At 46.9% G+C, this 22,116-nt stretch overlaps 1 protein-coding gene across 1 annotated transcript in view; it reads left to right on the top strand.

The window, feature by feature from the left end:
• Window positions 1–22,116, top strand: part of CACNA1I (calcium voltage-gated channel subunit alpha1 I) — a 2,078,868-nt gene that overhangs the window by 825,108 nt on the left and 1,231,644 nt on the right. Inside the window, 1 exon segment of the mRNA XM_040359583.1 lies at window positions 1,940–2,091. Coding sequence (XP_040215517.1) covers window positions 1,940–2,091 — 152 coding nt within the window.

Raw genomic sequence — 22,116 nt, 5'->3', positions numbered from 1 at the left:
AGAATCTGGCCCTATATGTATATATAGTCACTCTCCTTTCCTATATTGAGAGTGTCTTATATAAGTTCAGCACTTATTATTTAATTATTCTTATTTCTATATATAGGTTATCTCTATATATTTTTCACTGTATTAGCGCAGCTTTTTTTATTCCATATGTCTTTTTGTGTAGTATAACACTTATAGTTGCTTGCTTGATACCCGCTGAATGAGCGCAATATTCTTTCCACCACAAAATAAAAGGTCACTGGAGAGGAGAAAATAAAAGAATAAAAATTTCCCAGAACAAAACTAAATGGATTTTCCAATTAGATACACTTCAACCAGCAGGGTTGAACATAGACGTAGACCTGAAGTGTTTCCTAACAAACTTTTGAGATGACTAAATGGTAAACCCCCAAATAAATTCACAAACATTTTTCTTCCAAGTAAATATAATCTCCAAATTTCCACCATTTTAATAATTGTAATATTTTATTGTACAATATTTTTAATGTACAGTTATTCTAACACCTTAATTTTATGTACAAATTATGCTGGTTTCTAGATTGGTAACGGTAGCCTCATTGTAGTTTCATATAGGTTATCCTATATAACCCCCCCCCTAAACTTTTTAAACTTTAAATTTGAAATTCTAAACTTTAAACTTATATTCTGGTCATTAATATTAACATCAATTGTACCGTTTTATTCCCAATTTTTTCTTAAATACATCACACAGCAAGTTTTTTTTACACATTTCAGCTCACTCCCCAATTTAGATAAAATATGCTAAATGATCATTTAAGTCAGCAGGAATAGACAACACAGTTCTTCTTGTAGTTTAGGTTAACATTAGTCAGCCAAGACCTGTGTAAGTACCCAGGACTTGGTTGAAACAGTTTAAAGAAAACAGTCCGGAACACTATGCAAACAACGAAAGCAATAGGTAACAATATGTACAGATTAAATAGACTGCCCAATAACTTTTGGTGTGGGTGGGATGCTGTGGCTAAAGGGGAACCCCAGGCCGGCCTACGATACCTCTAGTACACACCCAGTGAAATAATATCTATACCCGTGATGTGTCCCCACGGTAATGTCCTGGAGGCAAAGCTTTGCGTTTTATTATATTCACCAGCAATGTAGGAGCTCTGTGGACAATATTTGGATGTGGTATTCTATGAAAAGCATTAAAGGTTCCTGGGCAAACCCCCTCACCAAATCCTGTACACAGTCAGCGGTCCTCCCCTGAGCGATCAAATGATCTTAGATGCAGGTGTGTGGCAGTGGCATTCAGTCCTTGAGCTGTTGCAGGGTGTCCTTCTTTAGCATGAACAGTCTGTTCCTCTGGGCTGGAACTGCATGAACAATCTGTTTCTCTGGGCTGGAGTTGCAGGCTGTGTGCCCCTTGGTAGGCCGCGATCACACACACACACACACAGTGCAGGAGATGCTCTCCTGATGGGGTGCAGGCACAAAGAGGCTCTGCCTAGTTTCTCTGTCTTTTTATCTCCTCCGCCACAGTTCTTTGCTGATGCTTCCAATAGGGAGTTTACAGACAACGTCCAATAGGGAATTTACAAACAAGCAGTTCTGAGAGTCTGTGTGTCAAGAGAGAAAGAGGGGGGTGAAAAAAAACACGCTGCTGCTGCAGCAGACAGCTGTCCCCTAATAGATTAGATCAGTCTGGATAAGTATCTACTACACTAATAAGTGTCCCTCATTCTCATCTTAAAAAGTTGGGAGGTATGCGTGATCTACCAGTCACCTGTCCAGATCGCGATCTACAGGTTGCTGACCCCTGATGTAGTGCATACCATACAGAACAAAGCAACATAATAGTCACAAATTATTTAAAAAAGGAATGCATTGTAATTACACAGAAATAAACAGTGTACATCTAGTTCTGAAACAAGTTCTTTATTCCTGATTGCTGTCACATTTTGTCTCTCTACAGCCTGAAGAACTCACTAACATTCTGGAGATAAGTAACATTGTGTTCACCAGCATGTTTGCTCTGGAAATGATGCTCAAACTTTCAGCATTTGGATTTTTCGACTATCTCAGAAATCCATATAACGTCTTTGATGGAATTATAGTCATTATAAGGTGCGTGTCTCATTTTTTTCCTTTTATCTTCTGTACTTTTTTTAAATATCTTACACTTATTAATGGTATTTCACACTGATTTGCACATTTTGACTTACATTATTGTTGATAAAGGATAATTTTACCTTTGGGAACATGTTACATGTTCCACCCAGTTTTAGCCCAACCTTCACCTGACCCTTTTACTCTCCGCCTTTAGTTTAACCTCCCAACCTTTTCCCATTAACGAGAGCGACACAGAAATTGGAGTAAAATTGGCCACAGCCATTTTTATTTATAACCACAAATTAAATATTTAACCAAATTTAAATAATTTCAAATAATTCTAAAACTTTATTCATTAACAATATTTTACCAAACAACTTTTATTATTAACACCAGTCTAATTGGTCTTTGACAGTAACCCCCATTAACCTTTTTCCTTCCACCACCACACTGCGGTACCATTACCATACCCGGCCTCCAGCCGACTCCAGCTCGGAGACACCCCCTTTTAACCCGCAGTGCACCGTAACTGTATTACAGCGGACACCGTTTCACTGAAATAACCCCATAAGGGGCCCATCCCACCGATGAGCCCCCAACCATTTCCATTCCATCTGTTAACCACTTCCAGACCTTAGGTGTTTTTCAGATTCGGTGTTTGCAAGACTAAAACATTTTTTTCTGCTAGAAAATTACTTAAAACCCCCAAACATTATATATTTTTTTTTCTAACACCCTAGAGAATAAAATAGTGGTCATTCCAATACTTTTTGTCACACCGTATTTGCGCAGCGGTCTTACAAGCGCACTTTTTTTGGAAAAAATTCACTTTTTTGAATTAAAAAATAAGACAACAATAAATTTGGCCCAATTGTTTTATATATTTTGAAAGATAATGTTACGCCGAGTAAAATGATGCCCAACATGTCACGCTTAAAAATTGCGCCCGCTCGTGGCATGGCGTCAAACTTTTACCCTTAAAAATCTTGATAGGCGACGTTTAAAAAATTCTACAGGTTGCATTTTTTGAGTTACAGAGTAGGCCTAAGGCTAAAATTATTGCTCTCGCTCTAACGATCGCGGCGATACCTCACTTGTGTGGTTTGAATACCGTTTTCATATGTCGGCGCTACTCGCGTATGCGTTCGCTTCTACGCGCGAGCTCGTCGGGACGGGGCGCTTTAAAAAAATTTTTTTTTGCTTTTCGCATTTATTTTTATTTATTTTAGAATTTTTAACACTGGAAAAAAAAAAAAAAAAAAATATCACTTTTATTCCTATTACAAGGAATGTAAACATCCCTTGTAATAGAAAAAAGCATGACAGGTCCTCTTAAATATGAGATCTGGGGTCAAAAAGACCTCAGATCTCATATTTGGGCTTAAATGCAAAAAATAGAAAAAAAAAAAAAAAAATGTCATTTTTTCAAATGACCAAAAAAAAAATTTGTCTCTTTAAGAGGCTGGGCGGGACTGACGTTTTGACGTCACTTCCGCCCAGCCGAGCTATGGGGACGGGCGAAGGAGATTTTTCCTTCAGTCTCGTCCCCGCTCACCAGCCGACAGCATCCGATCGCCTCCGCCGCTACCGACGGCTCCGGTAAGTGGCGGAGGGCGCGGGAGAGCGGCGGGAGGGGGGGGGGCCCCTCTCCCGCCACCGATAACGGCGATCTCGCGGTGAATCCGCCGCGGAGACCGTCATTATCGGATTCCAGACCGCGCACACTAAAGATGGATACCTCGGTTGTGACAGCAGCTGCTGCCGTTACCGAGATATCCGTCTTTAAAAATAGGACGTACATCGTCGTGCGCAGGTCTGGAAGTGGTTAAATGTCACCATCAAAGACCAAGGACACCGCCACAGCTGTCACGACAACCCTTTGACCGACCTGAAAGAAAAGAAACCAAACGCACAACACCAAACACAGAACAACAAACGGGGAGGGTGGGTGGGAAAACCTGCCTCCCTGTGTAAAGTCTTCCCGCACTGTGCCACGTGCGCCCTCCGCCCCCATATATATAGGGCTCCTCCCCCGTCTCACAATGTCCTACGACCACTCCCCTGAAAACACCTCCTTCCTTGTTAACCCCCTGTTGACCATCCTCCACTCCAGTCATGCCCGGCCCTGCGTTATCCCTCCCTTCTGTCCTGTCACTCTGGGCCTCCCTTGTAACATGTTCCCAGTGTTGCAGCTGCCACCTGCTGCTCTTCCTTCCACTAGCTGTTTCTTTTTGAAAACATTGCGGCCCACACGGCTGCATCATTTATGTCTGAATGAACTACAAGCCCCATCATCTTTATAAGCTGTTGGCTTGTAGTTCTCAATGAACTACCACGGTACTGTGGAGTACTGTAGTAGTTCATAGTCTTCCTGTCAGGAAGTATCGGCTTACCTGTATGGGATGTATAGGCAAACAGATACACTGACAGTGTGCAAGAGACCTGCATGGTACCGTTGATTGCTGGTGCAGTGCTATACAGCACAGGTGTCAAACTGGCGGCCCTCCAGCTGTTGCAAAACTACAAGTCCCATGAGGCATTGCAAGGCTGATAGTTACAAGCATGGCTGCCACAGGCAGAGGAATGTTGGGACTTGTAGCTTTGTACTTGAAAAAAAAGTGCATTTATTGCAAACTCATCCTTTACGTTATGGTATTTTAGCAATAGTAATACAGCAACAATACACAATGTCAATTATGTAATGCTACCCCTGTGAGGGCTGCTTAAAGATACTGTACCCCAATGGTTGCCCTGACCTTGCAAGTCTCCTGACACCCTGGGTTCAGACATTCCATAAAAGAAAGATGAATGCAGACACAGAATAATTCAAAGCAGACTAATTATGTGTTACTTAAAACCTTTGCTGTAAACATGAGTTAAGAAAATAGTTGCCAACATTGCAAAAAAAAAAATACGGGACACTTTTTTGCATGTAAACTGAGCCTTGCTATAATTAGGGGGCGGGAAATTCGTTTGTAGGCGCGCCACACCCTAATAGAAAAATGTGCCGCTGTTTACGTGCAATGGTGGGCGTGGCTTAAATAGGCGTGGCTCAGAAGGGTGTGGTTAGAGTCCGAGATGAATGAGGGAAGGAGAAAGAAAGAAAGAAAGAAGCCAGATCCTACACCACAATAGAAATGTGTGTATTCCAGAAAGTTTAACAACATCGGCAGATAAAGATACTTCAAAACATCTGTGGTTAGCGCTTCAATCATCCCAGCACCATGGTTGTTATGGTGTCAGGATGATTGAAGCGCATTATTTCTATTATTACATTGTAATATAAAATTAAATAATTCAACTCACTGTATATAATGCAGAATCAGTGGAAGCCCTGAGTGTGTCACCTGCCACGTCGCCTGCCACCAGATGCCCCCCCAGCAGTCTGTCCTTGCATCAAGTGCCTCCCTAGCAGAGTCCGTTTTTGCATCAGGTGCCTCCCCGGCAGAGTCCGTTCTTGCATCAGGTGCCTCACCAGCAGAGTCCATCCTTGCATCAGGTGCCTCCCCAGCAGAGTCTGTCCTTGCATCAGGTGTCTCTCCAGCAGAGTCCGTCCTTACATCAGGTGCCTCCCCAGCAGTCCGTCCTTGCATCAGGTGCCTCCCCAGCAGAGTCTGTCATTGCATCAGGTGCCTCCCCAGCAGAGTCTGTCATTGCATCAGGTGCCTCCCCAGCAGAGTCCGTCCTTACATCAGGTGCCTCCCCAGCAGTCCATCCTTGCATCAGGTGCGTCCCCAGCAGAGTCCATCCTTGCATCAGGTGCCTCCCCAGCAGAGTCTGTCCTTGCATCAGGTGCGTCCCCAGCAGAGTCTGTCCTTGCATCAGGTGCACCCCCAGCAGAGTCTGTCCTTGCATCAGGTGCATCCCAAGCAGAGTCCGTCCTTGCATCAGGTGCGTCCCCAGCAGAGTCCGTCCTTGCATCAGGTGCGTCCCCAGCAGAGTCCAACATGACACCACTGCTATGATGACCCAAATCCGTGATCTGAAAAAGAAGAACACAAACGAACAAACACAAACAAAAAAGGGAGGGTGGGTGGGAAAAAACTGCCTCCTTCCCCTGATCTCCCTCGTGTGCTGTGCTCCTTAAGCTCCGCCCACCCCTTAAATAGCACCCCCCAGCCCGGGAAAAACTTCCAAGCAGCGCCACCCCCTTTACTGAGCCAGCTTTCTCAACCCTTTGTGTCCCCAAACACCTGGTCATGCCAGCCCTGCATTATTTATTTTTCTGTCTTTTACTACGGGCTTTTCTTAGCCCATGTAGTCTGGATAACCCATGCTATATACCGTACTAATGCCCCCCATGTTAAAAACCCCCTGACCCATACCTTAGAAAAACGAGGCGACACCAGATGTTGGAGTAAAAACTTGGCCATAGCAGCCATATTCTTTATTAACAAATTAACATAAAACTAATTAATTATTCAAATTCACATTCATTTTAAATAACTTCAAATAGAAACAAATTATTACAAACAGCCATTTTAAAACAGCAAACATAATACAGCCATGTGGTCATTGACGGTACCCCCAATATTTTAGATTACCACCACTACACTGCGGGACCTTTACCATACATAGGCCTCCAACCTTAAAGGCTCGGAGACACCCCCTTTCCCGCAGTGCAACCAATACCCATATTCCAGCGGACACCGTTCCACTGGAATACACAGAGGGGCCATAACACCGCTGGACCCCCCACACTTCCGTCATCACTGTTCACTTGACCATAAAAGACCAACATGACACCGCCACAGCCTGAAAGAATAATCCCTTAACCTTGAGGGCCACCCCACACCCGCAGGGCCCTATGAATCCCGTCCTCCAGACCCAACGCCCACAAATCTATGCCAACATCTAACAGGTGTACCCCGTCCCTCCTGTGAAACAAACCCACATCCCCCTCCAAATCAGAGTGTCTGATGACAAGGCCCCCGTTACGGGCCACAAACCTCCCCACCACTTGGTTGACCTTGATCCTGGCCTTGTTTAACCTCTCCACCGACCTAGGCATGCTCCAAGCTGTCCTGACCACCATATCCGACCACACCACTAGCAACCCCGGATAAGCCATGCGGAGGGACATAAAATCCGACCTTAATGGCAAGCATCAACTCAGCTATTGGCCTGACTCCCAGATTGTTTCCCCCCACATGCAGCACCAAAACGTCTGGAGGAAGATCAAGACGAGAATAGTGTCTGACCTCCGGCACCACCCTGCTCCATACCATCCCCGGGAAACCCAACCACCTAACACACGCCTCCCACCTGGAAATGCCTAGTTGCCTGCCATCCGGACGGGCGTTTGCTCTCTTGGCACCCCAAAAAACATAGGAATGCCCTAAGATCCAGACGAGGCGTGGAAGACTGTCATCTGAAATAAAAGATTAGCAGCCATGTAACGAATATAACAATCCACCATTTTAAACAGTCACAAATCAACAAAAGTAACACATAGCCCCCACCATACCTTCCAGTTTTACCCCTTAACCATCCCTTACCCGATCAACAAATGCGGGCGCACATAGGAACGGAATATTTTAGATTCCCATCGACCTATTTTTCGCACGGTCGCCTCATCCAACCCGCACCGGGCAGCCTCTGTGGCCGCCCCAATGTGGAAGGAGTGCGAAGCTAAACGTTTTCCGTCAAACCCCGCCGCGCCCAAACATCTCCTAAAAACTGACACAAACTGAAACCTGGACAAGAAAGTTCCATCCCTGTGTACAAAAAATGCCCCTGACCCTGCCGGGCGAACACCCATAAATTCCGTAACTGCTCTCACCGGACACACCACCGACCCCGGCAAGGCATATAGCACCACCCGGACTCCCCTCCCTGCCTGGTCCGTTTTGGACCGGCGCAACATCAGAACCATACTGTCAACCTCCACCCCCACGTCCTGAACCCCAAAATCGCCCGCCACCGTTTTAGAAGGGCTCACCAACTCCCCCAACCTGAACGCCCCGAAAAACGCCACCGAAAAAAACGCTGTAAACAAATTAACCTCGTATCCCAACGAACACACCTCCCCCAGCTTACCACAGATAGCCTGAAGCACCGCAAACGATACTGCCTCCGCGAATCCTTACGCGCATGACTTTTACGATACCCCTTTACCGCCTGTTTCACCCAAAAACTTTTCGTGTAGTCTTGCAGGCCCTGTAATTTAAAAAGGAATGCCAGACCCGCCAGCTTACAATCAATGGACGAAGCTGACCCCCCATCCTCCATGTGCCTAGACACGAAGTACAACACCAACCACCCGACTTCAGCCCCTCCCCCCCAGCTCAGAGTCCGCCAGCCGTAAAAAATTTAACCACTCCGCCCACTCGGCGAGTCCAATGCTATCTCCCATAGCCACGCCGGGCAAGGTACCCCGGTCTGCTCTGCCGAGGGACCCAACTCCCTGAACCTGACCCACTGGAAACGAGATAGCGAGCGTGTTCTCAACCCCCGGTATGTGCACAGCGTACATAAAAATGTTATACTGCAAACATCTTGGCACCAAATGTCTAAACAACCGGACCACCGGCAAAGATGAAGCGGAAGACCCGGTTGATGACCTGCACCACCCCCATGTTATCACAATTGAGTCTGACCTTCAAGTTGCGACACGCCTCCCCCCACAATTCCATCGCCAAGACTACTGGAAACAGTTCCAGTAGTACCAGGTTCCGGAGAAAACCTGCCTCCCTCCACGAATCCGGCCAAGGTTCAGCACTCCACTGCCCCCGAAAAAAGGCTGCAGACCCCCCAGCCCCCCCCTGAAGAAACTGGTTTGGTGCCGCGGCGAAGACATAAGCCGCATCCACAGGCTAATGTCCTTAAATTTCTCAAGTGGGAGCAAGGAAAAAATCTCCACATACTCACCTTTTACGATTTTGTCCCTCACCTCCTGCTTCAAATGCGCCCCTAGGGGGCCCTCAAAACATACATAGACTTCACATTTTGCCGCTTCCGCAATTCTAACAATATCAGATCTGGTTGAAGCTGACTGTTCCTTACTTTTGTCCCCCGCTGTGCTGTCTGCCGGGGCCGCCACTGCCCCACTGACGAGGGGGTCGACCACCACCGCCGCGGAAGCAGCTGCGTCCCCCCCACTTGCCCTAACCCCCCTACCCATGGGGCCACCTGCGGTGGCACCGCAGGACCCCCAGCAAAATGCTGTAACTGGTCCCGCAGCCCCCCAAGCAGGTCTTGCAGCTGACCCGGTGCCCCTGACGCAGCGGGTAACCCTCCCGCAGCCCCGGGTGCCCCTGGCCCATGCGCAACCTCCGCGGCACCCACCACATTAGCACCCCCTAGCCCCATCCCTAACAAACTACACAATGCATTAGACAAATCAACATTAGGTAATGGGTTTGGCTTACCTGGCTGCTTGGGAACCCCGCCACCAGCCGTAGCCGCTACATCCATTGCCGGTTGCTGCACGCTGTCCTCCTCTCCCTTGACATCCGACACTTCTCCCTCTGAACGATCACCGTCAGCCGCCCCGATCGGCGTATGTAGCCCTCCAGGCGATGGTGACCTGAAAGCCGTGGACCCCGGGGGACGCCCGGGCCGTCCCTCTGCTGCTCTGCTGCTGCCTTGGCCTCCCCGCCCCGAGCTGCCTCGAGAACCTGCCGACTGCCGATCCCCTTCCTGGCTTCCCGACCCCCCGATACCGCTGCCGCGTGGATAGACGGCCCACCGGCTGTAAAACTCCGCTGCTCCCCCACCAGGCCTGTCCCCTGGGACCTACACTATTGCTGGGTGTCACCGGCCTTTTCTCCGCTCCCCTCCTCAAGGGTGATGACCGGGTGCCATCGCGGCCGTTGGCTCCGCCCCCGAACTCCTCCGTCCCTGAGGGTGCCATCCGGACTCCCCCCCAGCCGAAGGCTGCGACTGCTTCGCCGGTGGGGGCGACGGGTCTGCCATTGGGCTCCGTGTGTGCCTCTGTGTTCGCCCGGATGGATCCGGCGACTAGCGCACCGGCGGCCGCGACCGCCGAGCGCGTGGCGTGGTCTCCTCTTGTGACCCCTCTGCCTGGTCCTCCACAAGGCCCCCCACGTTGGCCTCCAACCACTCGGGCCCCCGCTCTGCCGCCTTGGCCCTGAGCCTAGCCAAAAGCCTGTCTACCTGTGCCATAATTGCTGATGGAAGGAGCAGTGACAAAAACTGCCTCCTTCCCCTGATCTCCCTTGTGTGCTGTTCTCCTTAAGCTCTGCCCACCCCATAAATAGCACCCCCCAGCCCGGGAAAAACTTCCAAGCAGCGTCACCCCCTTTAATGAAAGAAGGGGGTGGGTAGAGGCGCTTGCCAGTTAAAATAAAATAAAACTATAATGCCAAATATCGCACAGCAACGTATGGATAATGATCATTACATCCAATATAAATGTTTCACTCCTTTTTTCCAATGCCTTCAAAGCATCTAACATGAGATGAACAAGGTGGAAATAGTGAAAATTAATAATGCAAAAATAAAGACTAAAAATAATAATTGATAGTCAATACATTAATAACAATCCAATAGTGTCACCAAACAGTGATAACGTGAGTGATAATTTCCATAAAAAATTCCGGGTGATGAATAATGTTGAAAGGTAAAACATCAATATTTGTGAATAAATAACGTTCAAGTAAAAAAATATATATATAAAATATATATATACATAAAAAATATGAATAAAAAATATGATAATATAATTATTAATTTCAAATTAATTAAAGTGTTCCAAGTCAATCTTAACTCTTTGATGAAAAGTTCCAAAGAAAAAGTGCAAAAAGACTTATAATAAAGTGCGAGTCCAAACTCTTCCAAAAAAGTGCAAATAGTGTTTTAAATATATAAGTAAGTGCTGCAATCCACCGCACGATAATCCAGTGTAGTTAGTGCAGACCCAAACGTGAAGATAATTCCAGCCTCTCACCTCAGAACAGGTTAAACCAGCCTGTTAGATGTAATTATGGTTTTCAGCAATGTACACTCTTAATCCAGGGTCACTCCAAAACGTCCACCAGAGGGTAAACTCCAGACCACTCACATGAAAGTAAATGCAAGCTCCATAGTGTAATATGTTCAACAAGATTTAATATAATAATTAAAACAAATATTACACTCACATTTACCAAGTAGTAAAACAGCATGCAGCGAGTGTTTGTGTACAAAGAAGCAGATCTCCGCTCTCGGCCGCGAGCGGAGATGACGTCACCGACGGCACTTTCCTTCACCTGACGCGTTGCGTAGCAGATCAACGCTACTTAGTCATAGGACCCCCTTTAATGAGCCAGCTCTCTTAACCCTTTGTGTCCCCAAACACCTGGTCATGCCAGCCCTGCGTTATTTCTTTTTCTGTCTTTTACTCCGGGCTTTTCTGTCCCTTTGGGGGGCGGGGAGGGGAACAAAGGAGTTCTAATATTGAAGCAAAAGTCTTGAATCTTTAGCTAGCACAATTGTTGGCACCCAAAGTAATAGTGTAGTATTTACATCCAGTAGCACCCATATATAACAGGGGTCTCCTCATAGAGTTCTTTTTTTTTTTTTTTTTTTAAATGTTTATTGAGTTTTACAAAATAGTTACATACAAAATAAGAAATCAATGCGAAAGACAAAATGTAAGTGCACAAGGTACCAATGCCGTATACGAAAAAAGATCAAACAGCATCAAAATAGCCATACCTGGCGAGCAGCCTGTCCGATACTGAGGAACATTAAAGGATATATAACGGTCAATGTCCCTGCAGACTTGAAAACTGGTTGGATCCGAACATATCTAAGGGGGGACCTTTGATTGTCGGGGGGGGGGGATCAGCCAGCCATGGTATACAGGTACAGATGAACACTTAAACTAAAAGGGAGGGGAAGGGAAAAGGAGAGGAGGGGGAGGGGGGGGGCGACACATGGGTGTTTACGTTGAGAGTCAATCCGGAGCGGTAGAAGGTTAATCTGGGGAGACATCTCCTCCCAGGAGCGGGGTTGGCCTGGGTTTTGAGAACGAAAAGGAGTATTGATCAAAGGTATCCAAGTCTTCTTGTGACAGGTTCAAACGCATGAAGGGTTGCCAGATGGAAAGTGTCACAGACTCAGACCTTCTTATGTCTAAAATCATCCTATGACCACTAGGGGCATAGGATGCCTGAAGAATGATATCTTGGACTACCTGAGATGGGATTATTATGTATTTATTATCCACATTATATTCCAAGATCTGTAGGACTATTTTAAGTTGGTTGATTCTGAACTCAACGGGTTAATTGTAGATGTGACTCTTTCATACTGCTGGATGTTAATGTTAATGTTAATGTCCTCACCTCCAGCTATCTCTCTATTCTTTGTGCTAATTGCCTCTATTCTGTGTGTGAAGATGTCCTGTGTTTACGCTTAAGAGATTGTGTATTGTACAGCAGGTGAATGAAGAGTCGGGGTGTCTAGTCACCTCGTCTGGCTAAATGATTAGATAAATTGTCTCATGTTAATTATTGTTCTGGCCACCTCCTCTTTACTGTATAAAAGATTGTGTTTTTGATTCTATTAAAGACTCCATACTTAGCACACATACAAGTCTCGTCTCGTTGTGTGTTACAAGGCAGCTAAAATATCTGGTATCTATGTCCAGACTGGAAGGAAGCGCTGTATGACGGAAGCATTCGTTCTGAGTGCGGGGACCTTCCGTGACAGAAAGAAAACAAGCTTTTGCAGTGGCCCGATGGAAGTCTGTGGTGGCTCGTTCTTTGTAGAGAAGGAGGAGAATGTCTCGTTTAATCTGGGTAACGGAGGGGGGATGAGGAGATATCCAGTTTCTTAAAAATGGCTTGTCGTGAGACAAGAAGACAGAGTAGAGGCCATTCTTTGGAGGGTCGTGTGGGGGTTGTAGAGGTGGAGGCGGAAGGGCCGTCCTGGCGTGACCATTAGAACAGTAGAGGGTCCCAGTATCCGAAAATGAGAAGGAAGGGGTCCTTAGGTATTTTCAGCAGGGTGATTTCAAAGATGTAAGCCAGCACTTGGTCCCAGAAAGTAGAGATGAAGGTTCAGGGGCCGGTTAAGTGGAGGAGCTTTAGAGGGCTTTAGAGGGTGAGTGGGGGTGCGGATTTGCAAAACGCGACCGTACAAAGGCTTCTGCTTCAGCGGGGTCCTGGAAAGTCAGTTGATCACCGTTCGGTGCCTTGAGGCGGAGAATCGCCGGGAAGGCTAAAGAAAATTTAATTTGCTGTTTGTATAGCTCCGTGCATACCTGCTGGAAGGCTTTTCTTTTCTTTGACACTTCGATGGAATAGTCAGCAAAGACCAGAACTCTTATGCCATCAATTTGAAGTTGGCGGGCTTGCCGAAAAGATTGCAGAATGAGGGACTTGTCTGCATAGTTAAGGTATTTGGCAATAATTGGACGCAGGGACTTGCGATCCGAGTTGAAAGCCCCCATGCGGTGCGCCCTTTCCACCATGCAAGGGCCTGTGAGGCCTAGTGCTTCTGGGATGCGTCGGGAGCAAAAATCAGATAGGGCGGATGTTTGGAGTGACTTCGGTACTCCCACGAAGCGTAAATTACTTCTCCTAGACCTATTTTCCAAATCATCTAATTTCTGCAGGACGTACTGATTAGTTTTGTCCTAGGCATGTTCTATGGCCTGGGCTTGATAGAGCTCCTCTTCAGCATTGGAGAGGCGGTGCTCGAGTTCATTCAGCCTTTTGCCATGTTCCCCCATCTGGGCCTTAATTTGCGCCATCCCGGCGTTTACGGCCTTCTCCACTGATGCTGCGATCATGGGGGTTAATAACGTTGCCACGGCCTGGGCTATGCGTTCAGTGGTGTTGTCCCCTGTCTGCCTGGGCAGTGGTGTGTGTGGAGAAGGAGGGGGGGAGGTGTCGCCACTTACCTCCATGTCTGCCAGCAGCGCTGTTGATCGCGGAGCGGAGTAGGCCGAGACCGGGGCCTCGATTTGCGGGGTGCTCCGGTGGAGGTGAAGCCGTCTGGGCCGTGGTCGTGCGGGTGCCCAATTTTTTCCACGAATCGGTCCATGGGTGATGGATGGAGTGCCCAGAGGTGGAGAGGGACTCGGTAGGGCTCTCAGGCCGTTTTTTTAAGCCGATTTTCGATCGTGCTGCAGGAGCTGAAGAGGAGAGCAGCTACTCCATGCGGCGCCGGAACTGGAAGTGCTCATAGAGTTCTAATGCAGTGGTCATCAACCCTGTCATCAGGGCCCACTAAAAGGCCAGGTTTGCAAGATAACTGGAATACATCACAGGTCATATCATTTGCTGCACAGTGATTGCAGTATTCTAGTCTGTATCTCCCCTAGGTAATACATGAAACCAGGCCTGTTAGTGGGCCCTGAGGACAGGGTTGATGACTGCTCTAATGGGTAAGTCGAGGTAAAGGTGACCGCACTCTCTTAAATGCTACTACTCGACTGGATCTGCAAAGCAGGTACTGATGATGATCATATGACTGTTACCAGGCCAACTGGACACTGTCGAACAACAGATGTGTACGCACCAGGGGCTAGATTCAGATAACTTTATGCGGGCGTAGCGTATCTCCTATACGCTACGCCGCCATAACTTGGAGAGGCGAGTATGGTATTCAGAAAGATTTTGCTGCCGAAGTTACGGCGGCGTAGCGTATTAGGGCCGGCGTAAGCCCGCCTAATTCAAATGTTGAAGCTGTGGGCGTGTTTTATGTAAATTAAGTGTGAACCCACGTAAATTACGTTTCTAACGAACGGTGCATGCGCCGTCCGTGAACGTATCCCAGTGCGCATGCTCCAAATCACATCGCAAATAGTCAATGCTTTCGACGTGAACGTAACCTACGCCCAGCCCCATTCACGGACGACTTGCGCAAACGACGTAAAACTTGAAAAATTTTACGCGGTTCCGACGTCCATACTTAACATTGGCTGCGCCATGTTTTTGGTGGTTTAACTTTACGCCTGAAAACGCCTTACGTAAACGGCATATCTTTACTGCGACGGGCAAGCGTACGTTCGTGAATAGGCGTATCTTGCCGATTTACATATTCTAGGCGTAAATCAGCGTACACGCCCCTAGCGGCCAGCGTAAATAGGCAGTTAAGATACAACGGCGTAGGAGACTTACGCCGGCCGTATCTTAGCAACAGTTAAGCGTATCTCAGTTTGAGCATATGCTTAAAGTTGCGACGGCGCGGATTCTGACTTACGAAGGCGTATCTACTGATACGCCCGTCGTAAGTCTATATGAATCTGGCCCCTGCTCTCTAGATGCTCTCTCTTTCCTCACTGGCTAGGCTGCAGCTCCGACTTCTCTTGTCCAGATCACTGCCGCCAGGTGAAGGCCATGGCCCCAAGAGGCCAACTCCTCCCCAGTACATACAATTTATCCCCTCTCCCAGCATTCTGTTCTCTCCCACCAGACAACTGGAACTTGTAGTCTGCAATGGCTCCAACAGAAAACTGTGCTTTTTTTATCATACATCACGGGACACAGAGTTAGGCTAATATTCATTACCTACTGGGTTATACGCCATCTCTAGGTGAATGGAAACTGGTAGATAAAGTCTTAGACAGGAAATGATCCCCTATATAACCCCTCCCATACAGGAAACGCTTCAGTTTTTTACCAGTGTCTGCAAGGTAAATGTGCACATTTGTTGAGCTCTCTGAGCTCCAGGTCTTTAGTTCACAAACAGTTCTTTAACCACTTAAGGACCGCCTAACGCCGATATGCGTCGGCAGAATGGCATGGCTGGGCACAGGCACGTACATGTACGTCGCCTTTAAGAGCCCAGCTGTGGGTTGCGCGCGCGCATGCGACCAGGTCCGAAGCTCTGTGACCGCGGGACCCGCGGAGCCGATCGCCACCGGTGTCCCGCAATCGGTCACAGGAGCTGAAGAACGGGGAGAGGTGTGTGTAAACACACCTTCCCCGTTCTTCACAGTAGCAGTGTCATTGATCGTCTGTTCCCTGATATAGGGAAAGACGATCAATGACATCAGATGTCCAGCCCCGACCCCCTACAGTTAGAAACACATATGAGGTCACACTTAACCCCTACAGCGCCCCCTAGTAGTTAACTCCTAAACTACAATTTTCACTGCACTTTTTGCTGTGAAAATGACAATGATACCAAAAATGTGTCAAAATTGTCCTATTTGTCCGCCATAATGTTGCAGTCACGAAAAAAATCGCTGATTGCCGCCATTAGTATTAATAAAATAAATTATTAATAAAAATGTCATAAAACTATCCCCTATTTTGTAAACGCTATACATTTTGCGCAAACCAATCGTTAAACGCTTATTGCGATTTTTTTTACCAAAACATTTTTAATATCTTTTTTGGGGATATTTATTATAGCAAAAAGTAAAAAATACTGAATTTTGTTCAAAATTGTCGCTCTATTTTTGTTTATAGCACAACAAATAAAAACCGCAGAGGTGATCAAATACCACCAAAAGAAAGCTCTATTTTTCTATTTTAAAAAAAGAACGCCAATTTTGTTTGGGAGCCACGTCGCTTGACTGCGCAATTGTCAGTTGAAGCGACGCAGTGCCGAATCGCAAAAAGGGGCAAGGTCCTTAACCTGCATATTGGTCTGGGTCTTAAGTGGTTAATGAATCACAGTATTGACCGATTGGATCCATATGACACAGGCTTAATAACTTAGATAAATGTTACCTGAGCCCCGCAAAGAAGAGGCAAGGATCCTGCAAGGTTTTGACTGTAATGAGACCTTCGGGTGCTGGACCCTGCATAGTGGAATCCTGGACACCACATAGCTAAGGCATTCCTGCAGGGTACTGTACAGGTCCAAGGGAGTGGACCCTAAAACATGAAAAAGTTACCCAGTCCTTGAAGGTCCTCAAGTGACAGGAACCTGCCGTGATGGGTGAAGATTGGGCTATTAGTTTCTATGGCTGCCCTGCTCCTGGACGGGTAAGTGAAACTCCCTTATTTACATATAGTGGGGATCCCCAGTGATTGTAACAATCAGTCAAGCTAGCTAGAGGCTGGACACCTGTGTGCGGTGACCACAAAGGGGGAGTTTTGGACTAGCTGTACCATTTTTTTTCTTGTTGCCTGGCAGTTTTTTTTTACTTTAAATGATGGTCCACACATGAGGGTGGGCCATTGCACATCTTGGTTCGCCATGGCACATGTTCGTCTGCCAAAATGCTCAGCAGTTTGCATTTCTTGGGAAGCAATGGTGCACATGGATTCACCACAGGTGTTGTGTGCTTTCGGAAACGCGGATGCACGGTAGCCTAAATCTCGGCACACAAAGATTTGCGTCATATGCAAATACAGCTGGGTTCGCGGGGACCACGCACCTATGGAACGCACAGCCAGCTTATTTAACCTGTGTGTGCCAACCATGCAGTGTTTCCAGAAGGCAGCTGTGGGACACAGAGCAGGCTCAGAACCAGGAATTTTCAGCGATTCATTTCTCCTTTAACGTGTTAACGTGAGTCACCAGGTGTTGCTTGGCAGGCTAAGGTGCTTAGCAGGATTGTTGCATAGGGGCTTTGTGAGCCCTATTAAGGAGTATGTAAATACTAAACCCAGGTACTCCCTTTTTGTGGCTTGCAATGTCTTCAAAAAAGAGGAGCGGGGTTAACACTACAGAGAAAGGCACACCTATGTCGTCAGTAGCTCCTGGGGAGCCTAATCATATCCCTAGTGTTGTATCCCCTGAGAAACCAGAGGCCTCTGGGCAGGGGAGTATCTAGAGAATTTGGGATTTGGATCCTATATCTGGCAACCCCCATCTGGCACCCCCCCCTCACTGATCATGCCTGTATGCACTCAGCCCCTTCATTACACCACTACGCACTCAGTCCCCCTCACAACTCTACGCACTCAGTTCCCCTCACACCTCTACGCACTGCAATCCAAAATATAGTGCTGGCAGTACACACTAGGGGTGCAAATGCCGGAAGCAGCCAGAGATGGCAGTAAAGAGCCTGACTGTAAGCTGAATAACACAGAGCAGCATGAGCTGACTTGCACTAATATAAGATACTAATATAGAGAGCATAGGTGTGCGCAAGGGGTGTGCCAGGTGTGCCTGGGCACACCCTAATCACTCTGTGTGGTGACGATTTCCCCTACCGCCCTGGCTTCCCCTGTGTTGCACTCCCCCACCCCTCACCCCAACCGCAGTGTTGCTGGCTTCCCTCCTCTCCCCCCGACCCATTCTTTTTCTAAATGAACACCGTGAACACACTCACTTACTGTGTTCAATCATAACTGAAGCATAGTAAACTATGTTGTTTACTATGCTTCAGTTTGTGCATGAACAGGAAGCCCCTCAGCACAGAGCACTTCCCATTCATTTACTGCCCAATGCAGCTAAGGCTACATAGAAAGGCATGTGAGCTTTGGGGTGCACACCCTAATGCAATAAGCTGCGCGCGCACCTATGACAGAGAGCCAGCCCAGCTACAGAGCACCTGCCCTGCCTTGTCCCGTCCCTGATAGCTGGCCTGACACCCCCCCAATGTGTGCCACCCCCCCCCCCCCGCAGGTATGCCACTGCTTCCTCGCAATCTGAGCCGCTGTGCATGTCTGGTATTGTGCTTACAGTCAACGCTGTTGCTTCACCCTTTATCACCAGGGATGAACTGTCCTCAGTCATAGCCAGGTTAGAGCACAGGATTGCTGGCATGATTTCCTCCATCCTGTAGGGTGGCAAGAAGCGTAACAAATCCCCCTCCACTGAGCCTCCTAATTTGGAGCAGGAATGGGTTGAGGATGGGGGAAGAGCCAAATGCTAAGGATTCTGTGGAGGCCCTGGCAGATGAGTCTGATTCTGAGCAATCTGTAGGGATGAGCCGAACACCCCCCCCCCCCCGTTCGGTTCGCACCAGAACCTTCGAACGGACCGAACATTCGCGCAAACTTTTAGAACCCCATTGAAGTCTATGGGACTCGAACGTTCGAATTCAAAAGTGCTAATTTTAACGTCAAATATGCAAGTTATTGTCGTAAAACGGGTTTCAGAACCCGGGTCTAGCCCCAGGGAACATGTATCAATGGAATTTTTTTTTTAAAAACTGCCGTTTTTTCTGGAGCAGTGATTTTAATGATGATTAAAGTGAATTTTTGGGGGGAAAAATTTCTTTAAATATCGTACCTGCTGGGTGTTTATAGTATGCCTGAGAAGTGGCACTTGTTTAGAACTGTCCCTGCACAAAATTACATTACTATAGTTAAAAAGTAATTTAAAACTGCTTGCGGCTTTAATGTAATCTCTGGTCCCTGCAGTATGGATGAAAATCATTGAGAAAAATAGCATGGGTTTCCACCCCCTCCCCCCAGGTCATTACCAGCCCCTTTGGCCCTATATACTTTGAACAGCAATATAAAGGCAGTGCAAACAAGACAGGGGGCTGGATTCAGATAGAATGCTCTATCTATGTGCCAGCGTAACGTATATCAGATAAATTTGGGCGCAAGTTCCGTATTCAGATAGAACTTGCGCCCTAAGTTACGGCGGCGTAACGTACGTGGGCCGGCGTAAGCCCGCCTAATTCAAATGGGGATGTTGTGGGCGTGTTTTATATCAATTTCACTTGACCCTGCGTATTTTACGTTTTTTGTCAACGGCGCATGCACCGTTCGTGAAAGAATCCCAGTGCGCATGCTCGAAATTACGCTGCAAAGTCTCATTGGTTTCGACGTGAACGTAACTTCCACAAAGCCCTATTCGCGAACGACTTACGCAAACGACGTCAAATTTTCAAAACTCGGCGCGGGAACGACGTCCATACTTAACATTAGCTACGCCTCGTATAGCAGGGGTAACTTTATGCTGTAAAAAGCCTAACGTAAACGACGTAAAAAAATGCGCCGGCGGGACGTAAGTTTCTGAATCGGCGTAAATACCTAATTAGCATATTCCTCGAGTAACTATACGGAAGCGCCACCTAGCGGCCAGCGTAAATATGCAGCCTAAGATACGCCGGTGTAAGACACTTACGCCGGTCGGATCTTAGGGAAATATATGCGAAACTGATTCTCTGAATCAGGCGCATAGATACGACGGCCCGCACTCAGAGATACGACAGCGTATCTGGAGATACGCCGTTGTATCTCCTATCTGAATACGGCCCAGGGATTGTAGGTTTGTTGTTAAGTAGAATCTGTTTGTAATTTTGAACTGGTACTTTTTTAAAGTGTAGCTCCAGCCAAAAAATCTAATTTTAAGCTTTTTGGAAAAAAATCACCCCTGTAACATTTGTTTTGCTGTCTGTGCGTTTAGAAGATTGCACCTCACTTTCTGTCCCAATGACAAATGTTTTTGTGAAAATGTGGGTTTTTCAGTGAAACAAGGATTGGTGAGGGGAGCCAGGAGGCGGGGTCTAGCTGCACAGTCATGCTGCACTAGAGCTCCGCTCTGTGGGGAAAGAAAACCGCAAATAATTGATTTTAATAGAGCTGCAAACGAACAGAAAACGACAGGTCGAGTTCCCAGGAGGTGAGGAGAACCATTTTATTGAAATATGGTGCTGGGGGGTGCCAGAAATAAGGGTAAATCCAACCCTAATAGCACGGCCCAGCAGATGAAGGGCTCTGTAAAAAAGGCGGCATTCTCTTCAGCCACCTCAGCTACCTCAGAGTCTAATACTGAGGGGAAAGGCAAGCAACGCTTGTTAAAGGGAATGAAATCCGCAGCTTCTCTGAGGAACATGGACACGGACAGTGAGGAGGAGGATTTGTCTAATACCCCACAAATAGCTACATTAAGTAAGACAGTCCCCTCAGAGCTCCTAAGTCAATTCGAGAAAATGCTGAATAAAGCGCTAAAGCGCACCTCAGAGCAAATCACCACTAGTCTAACTAAGGAAATAAGAGACTTGGGCTGCCGCACAGAGACTTTAGAGGCAAAAATGGACGAAATTGAAATTTATACTCAAGATTGCCAATCAGAACTAGATGCGCTTAAAGAGGAGAACTTGGTACTTCATAGCAAACTAGAAGATTTTGAGAACCGCGCCAGGAGATCGAATTTGAGATTCAGGGGAATTCCTGAGACGGTCCTGGACCTTTCAGGTACCATTCTAGCATTGTGTCAGGAGCTAGTGCCGGGACTGCCTGTAGAACGCCTGGAATTTGATAGAATACATAGGGCATTAGCCCCAAAAAAATCTGAGGGACCCCCCAGGGATATCATTGCAAAATTCCACTACTACAGAACAAAAGAGCAGGTTCTGGAGGCAGCCAGAGAGAAGAGCAGTTTAACATTCCAGGGAAACAATTTCCAGATATTCGCCGATCTATCGCAACTGACAATTACCAAACGGCGTGCAATGAAACCCCTTTTAGTGGAATTACAACAGCGAAACATAAAGTACCAATGGGGATTTCCCTTCTCCCTCAGATTTACATTCCAGGGCTCAAAGATAGTGTGCAGATCACCTGATCAATTACACCAAGCTTTAATTGATCTGAAGCTCATTGATCACAGTATCACACACAACTCCTCCCGCAGAAGATCAGCATCAACATCTTCCCGCAATGGCATCATTCAACCTGAAAAGAACAATGGAACTCATCACACAAACAAACGAGGAAGATTTGTGTCTCAACCCCAAGACCAAGAGGATACCATGGACTGACCACCTTCCAGAGGACCTCATGAATTTCTTTTTCCCCTGGTCACAAGAACACTTCACAAGAAAAGATGTACAGATTGCATGGATTGAGAACTTGATGTTTTTTATTTTTATTTTTTTTACTCTTATTTTTAATTTCTACTTTTAAATTTTTCTCTTTTGACCCAATTTTATTCTCATTTTCACCGCTTATTGCGATTCTTATTTTTCATTTTTTACCTTGCACTCCTACCTTTATCACATTCTTACTTCTTTCCATTTTTTTTCCACTTTCCCCCCCACTTTTTATTTCCTAACCTCCTCCTCACCTCAGGGTGGGGAGGAGGGGGGGGGAAACGACAAGGCCTGCCTCTTCATTCGCAGGGTCCCTCAGACTTATGACATCCCACACCATTTAATTACACCCCGGGTACCTAAGAGACACCTCTAAAACCCATTCTCTTATCCTCCTCTAGTTATAATAT

Source organism: Rana temporaria, chromosome 7 (assembly GCF_905171775.1).
Source record: "Rana temporaria chromosome 7, aRanTem1.1, whole genome shotgun sequence".
In the NCBI taxonomy this organism is placed as follows: Eukaryota; Metazoa; Chordata; class Amphibia; order Anura; family Ranidae; genus Rana; species Rana temporaria.
This window is presented reverse-complemented; position numbering and strand designations above follow the sequence as displayed.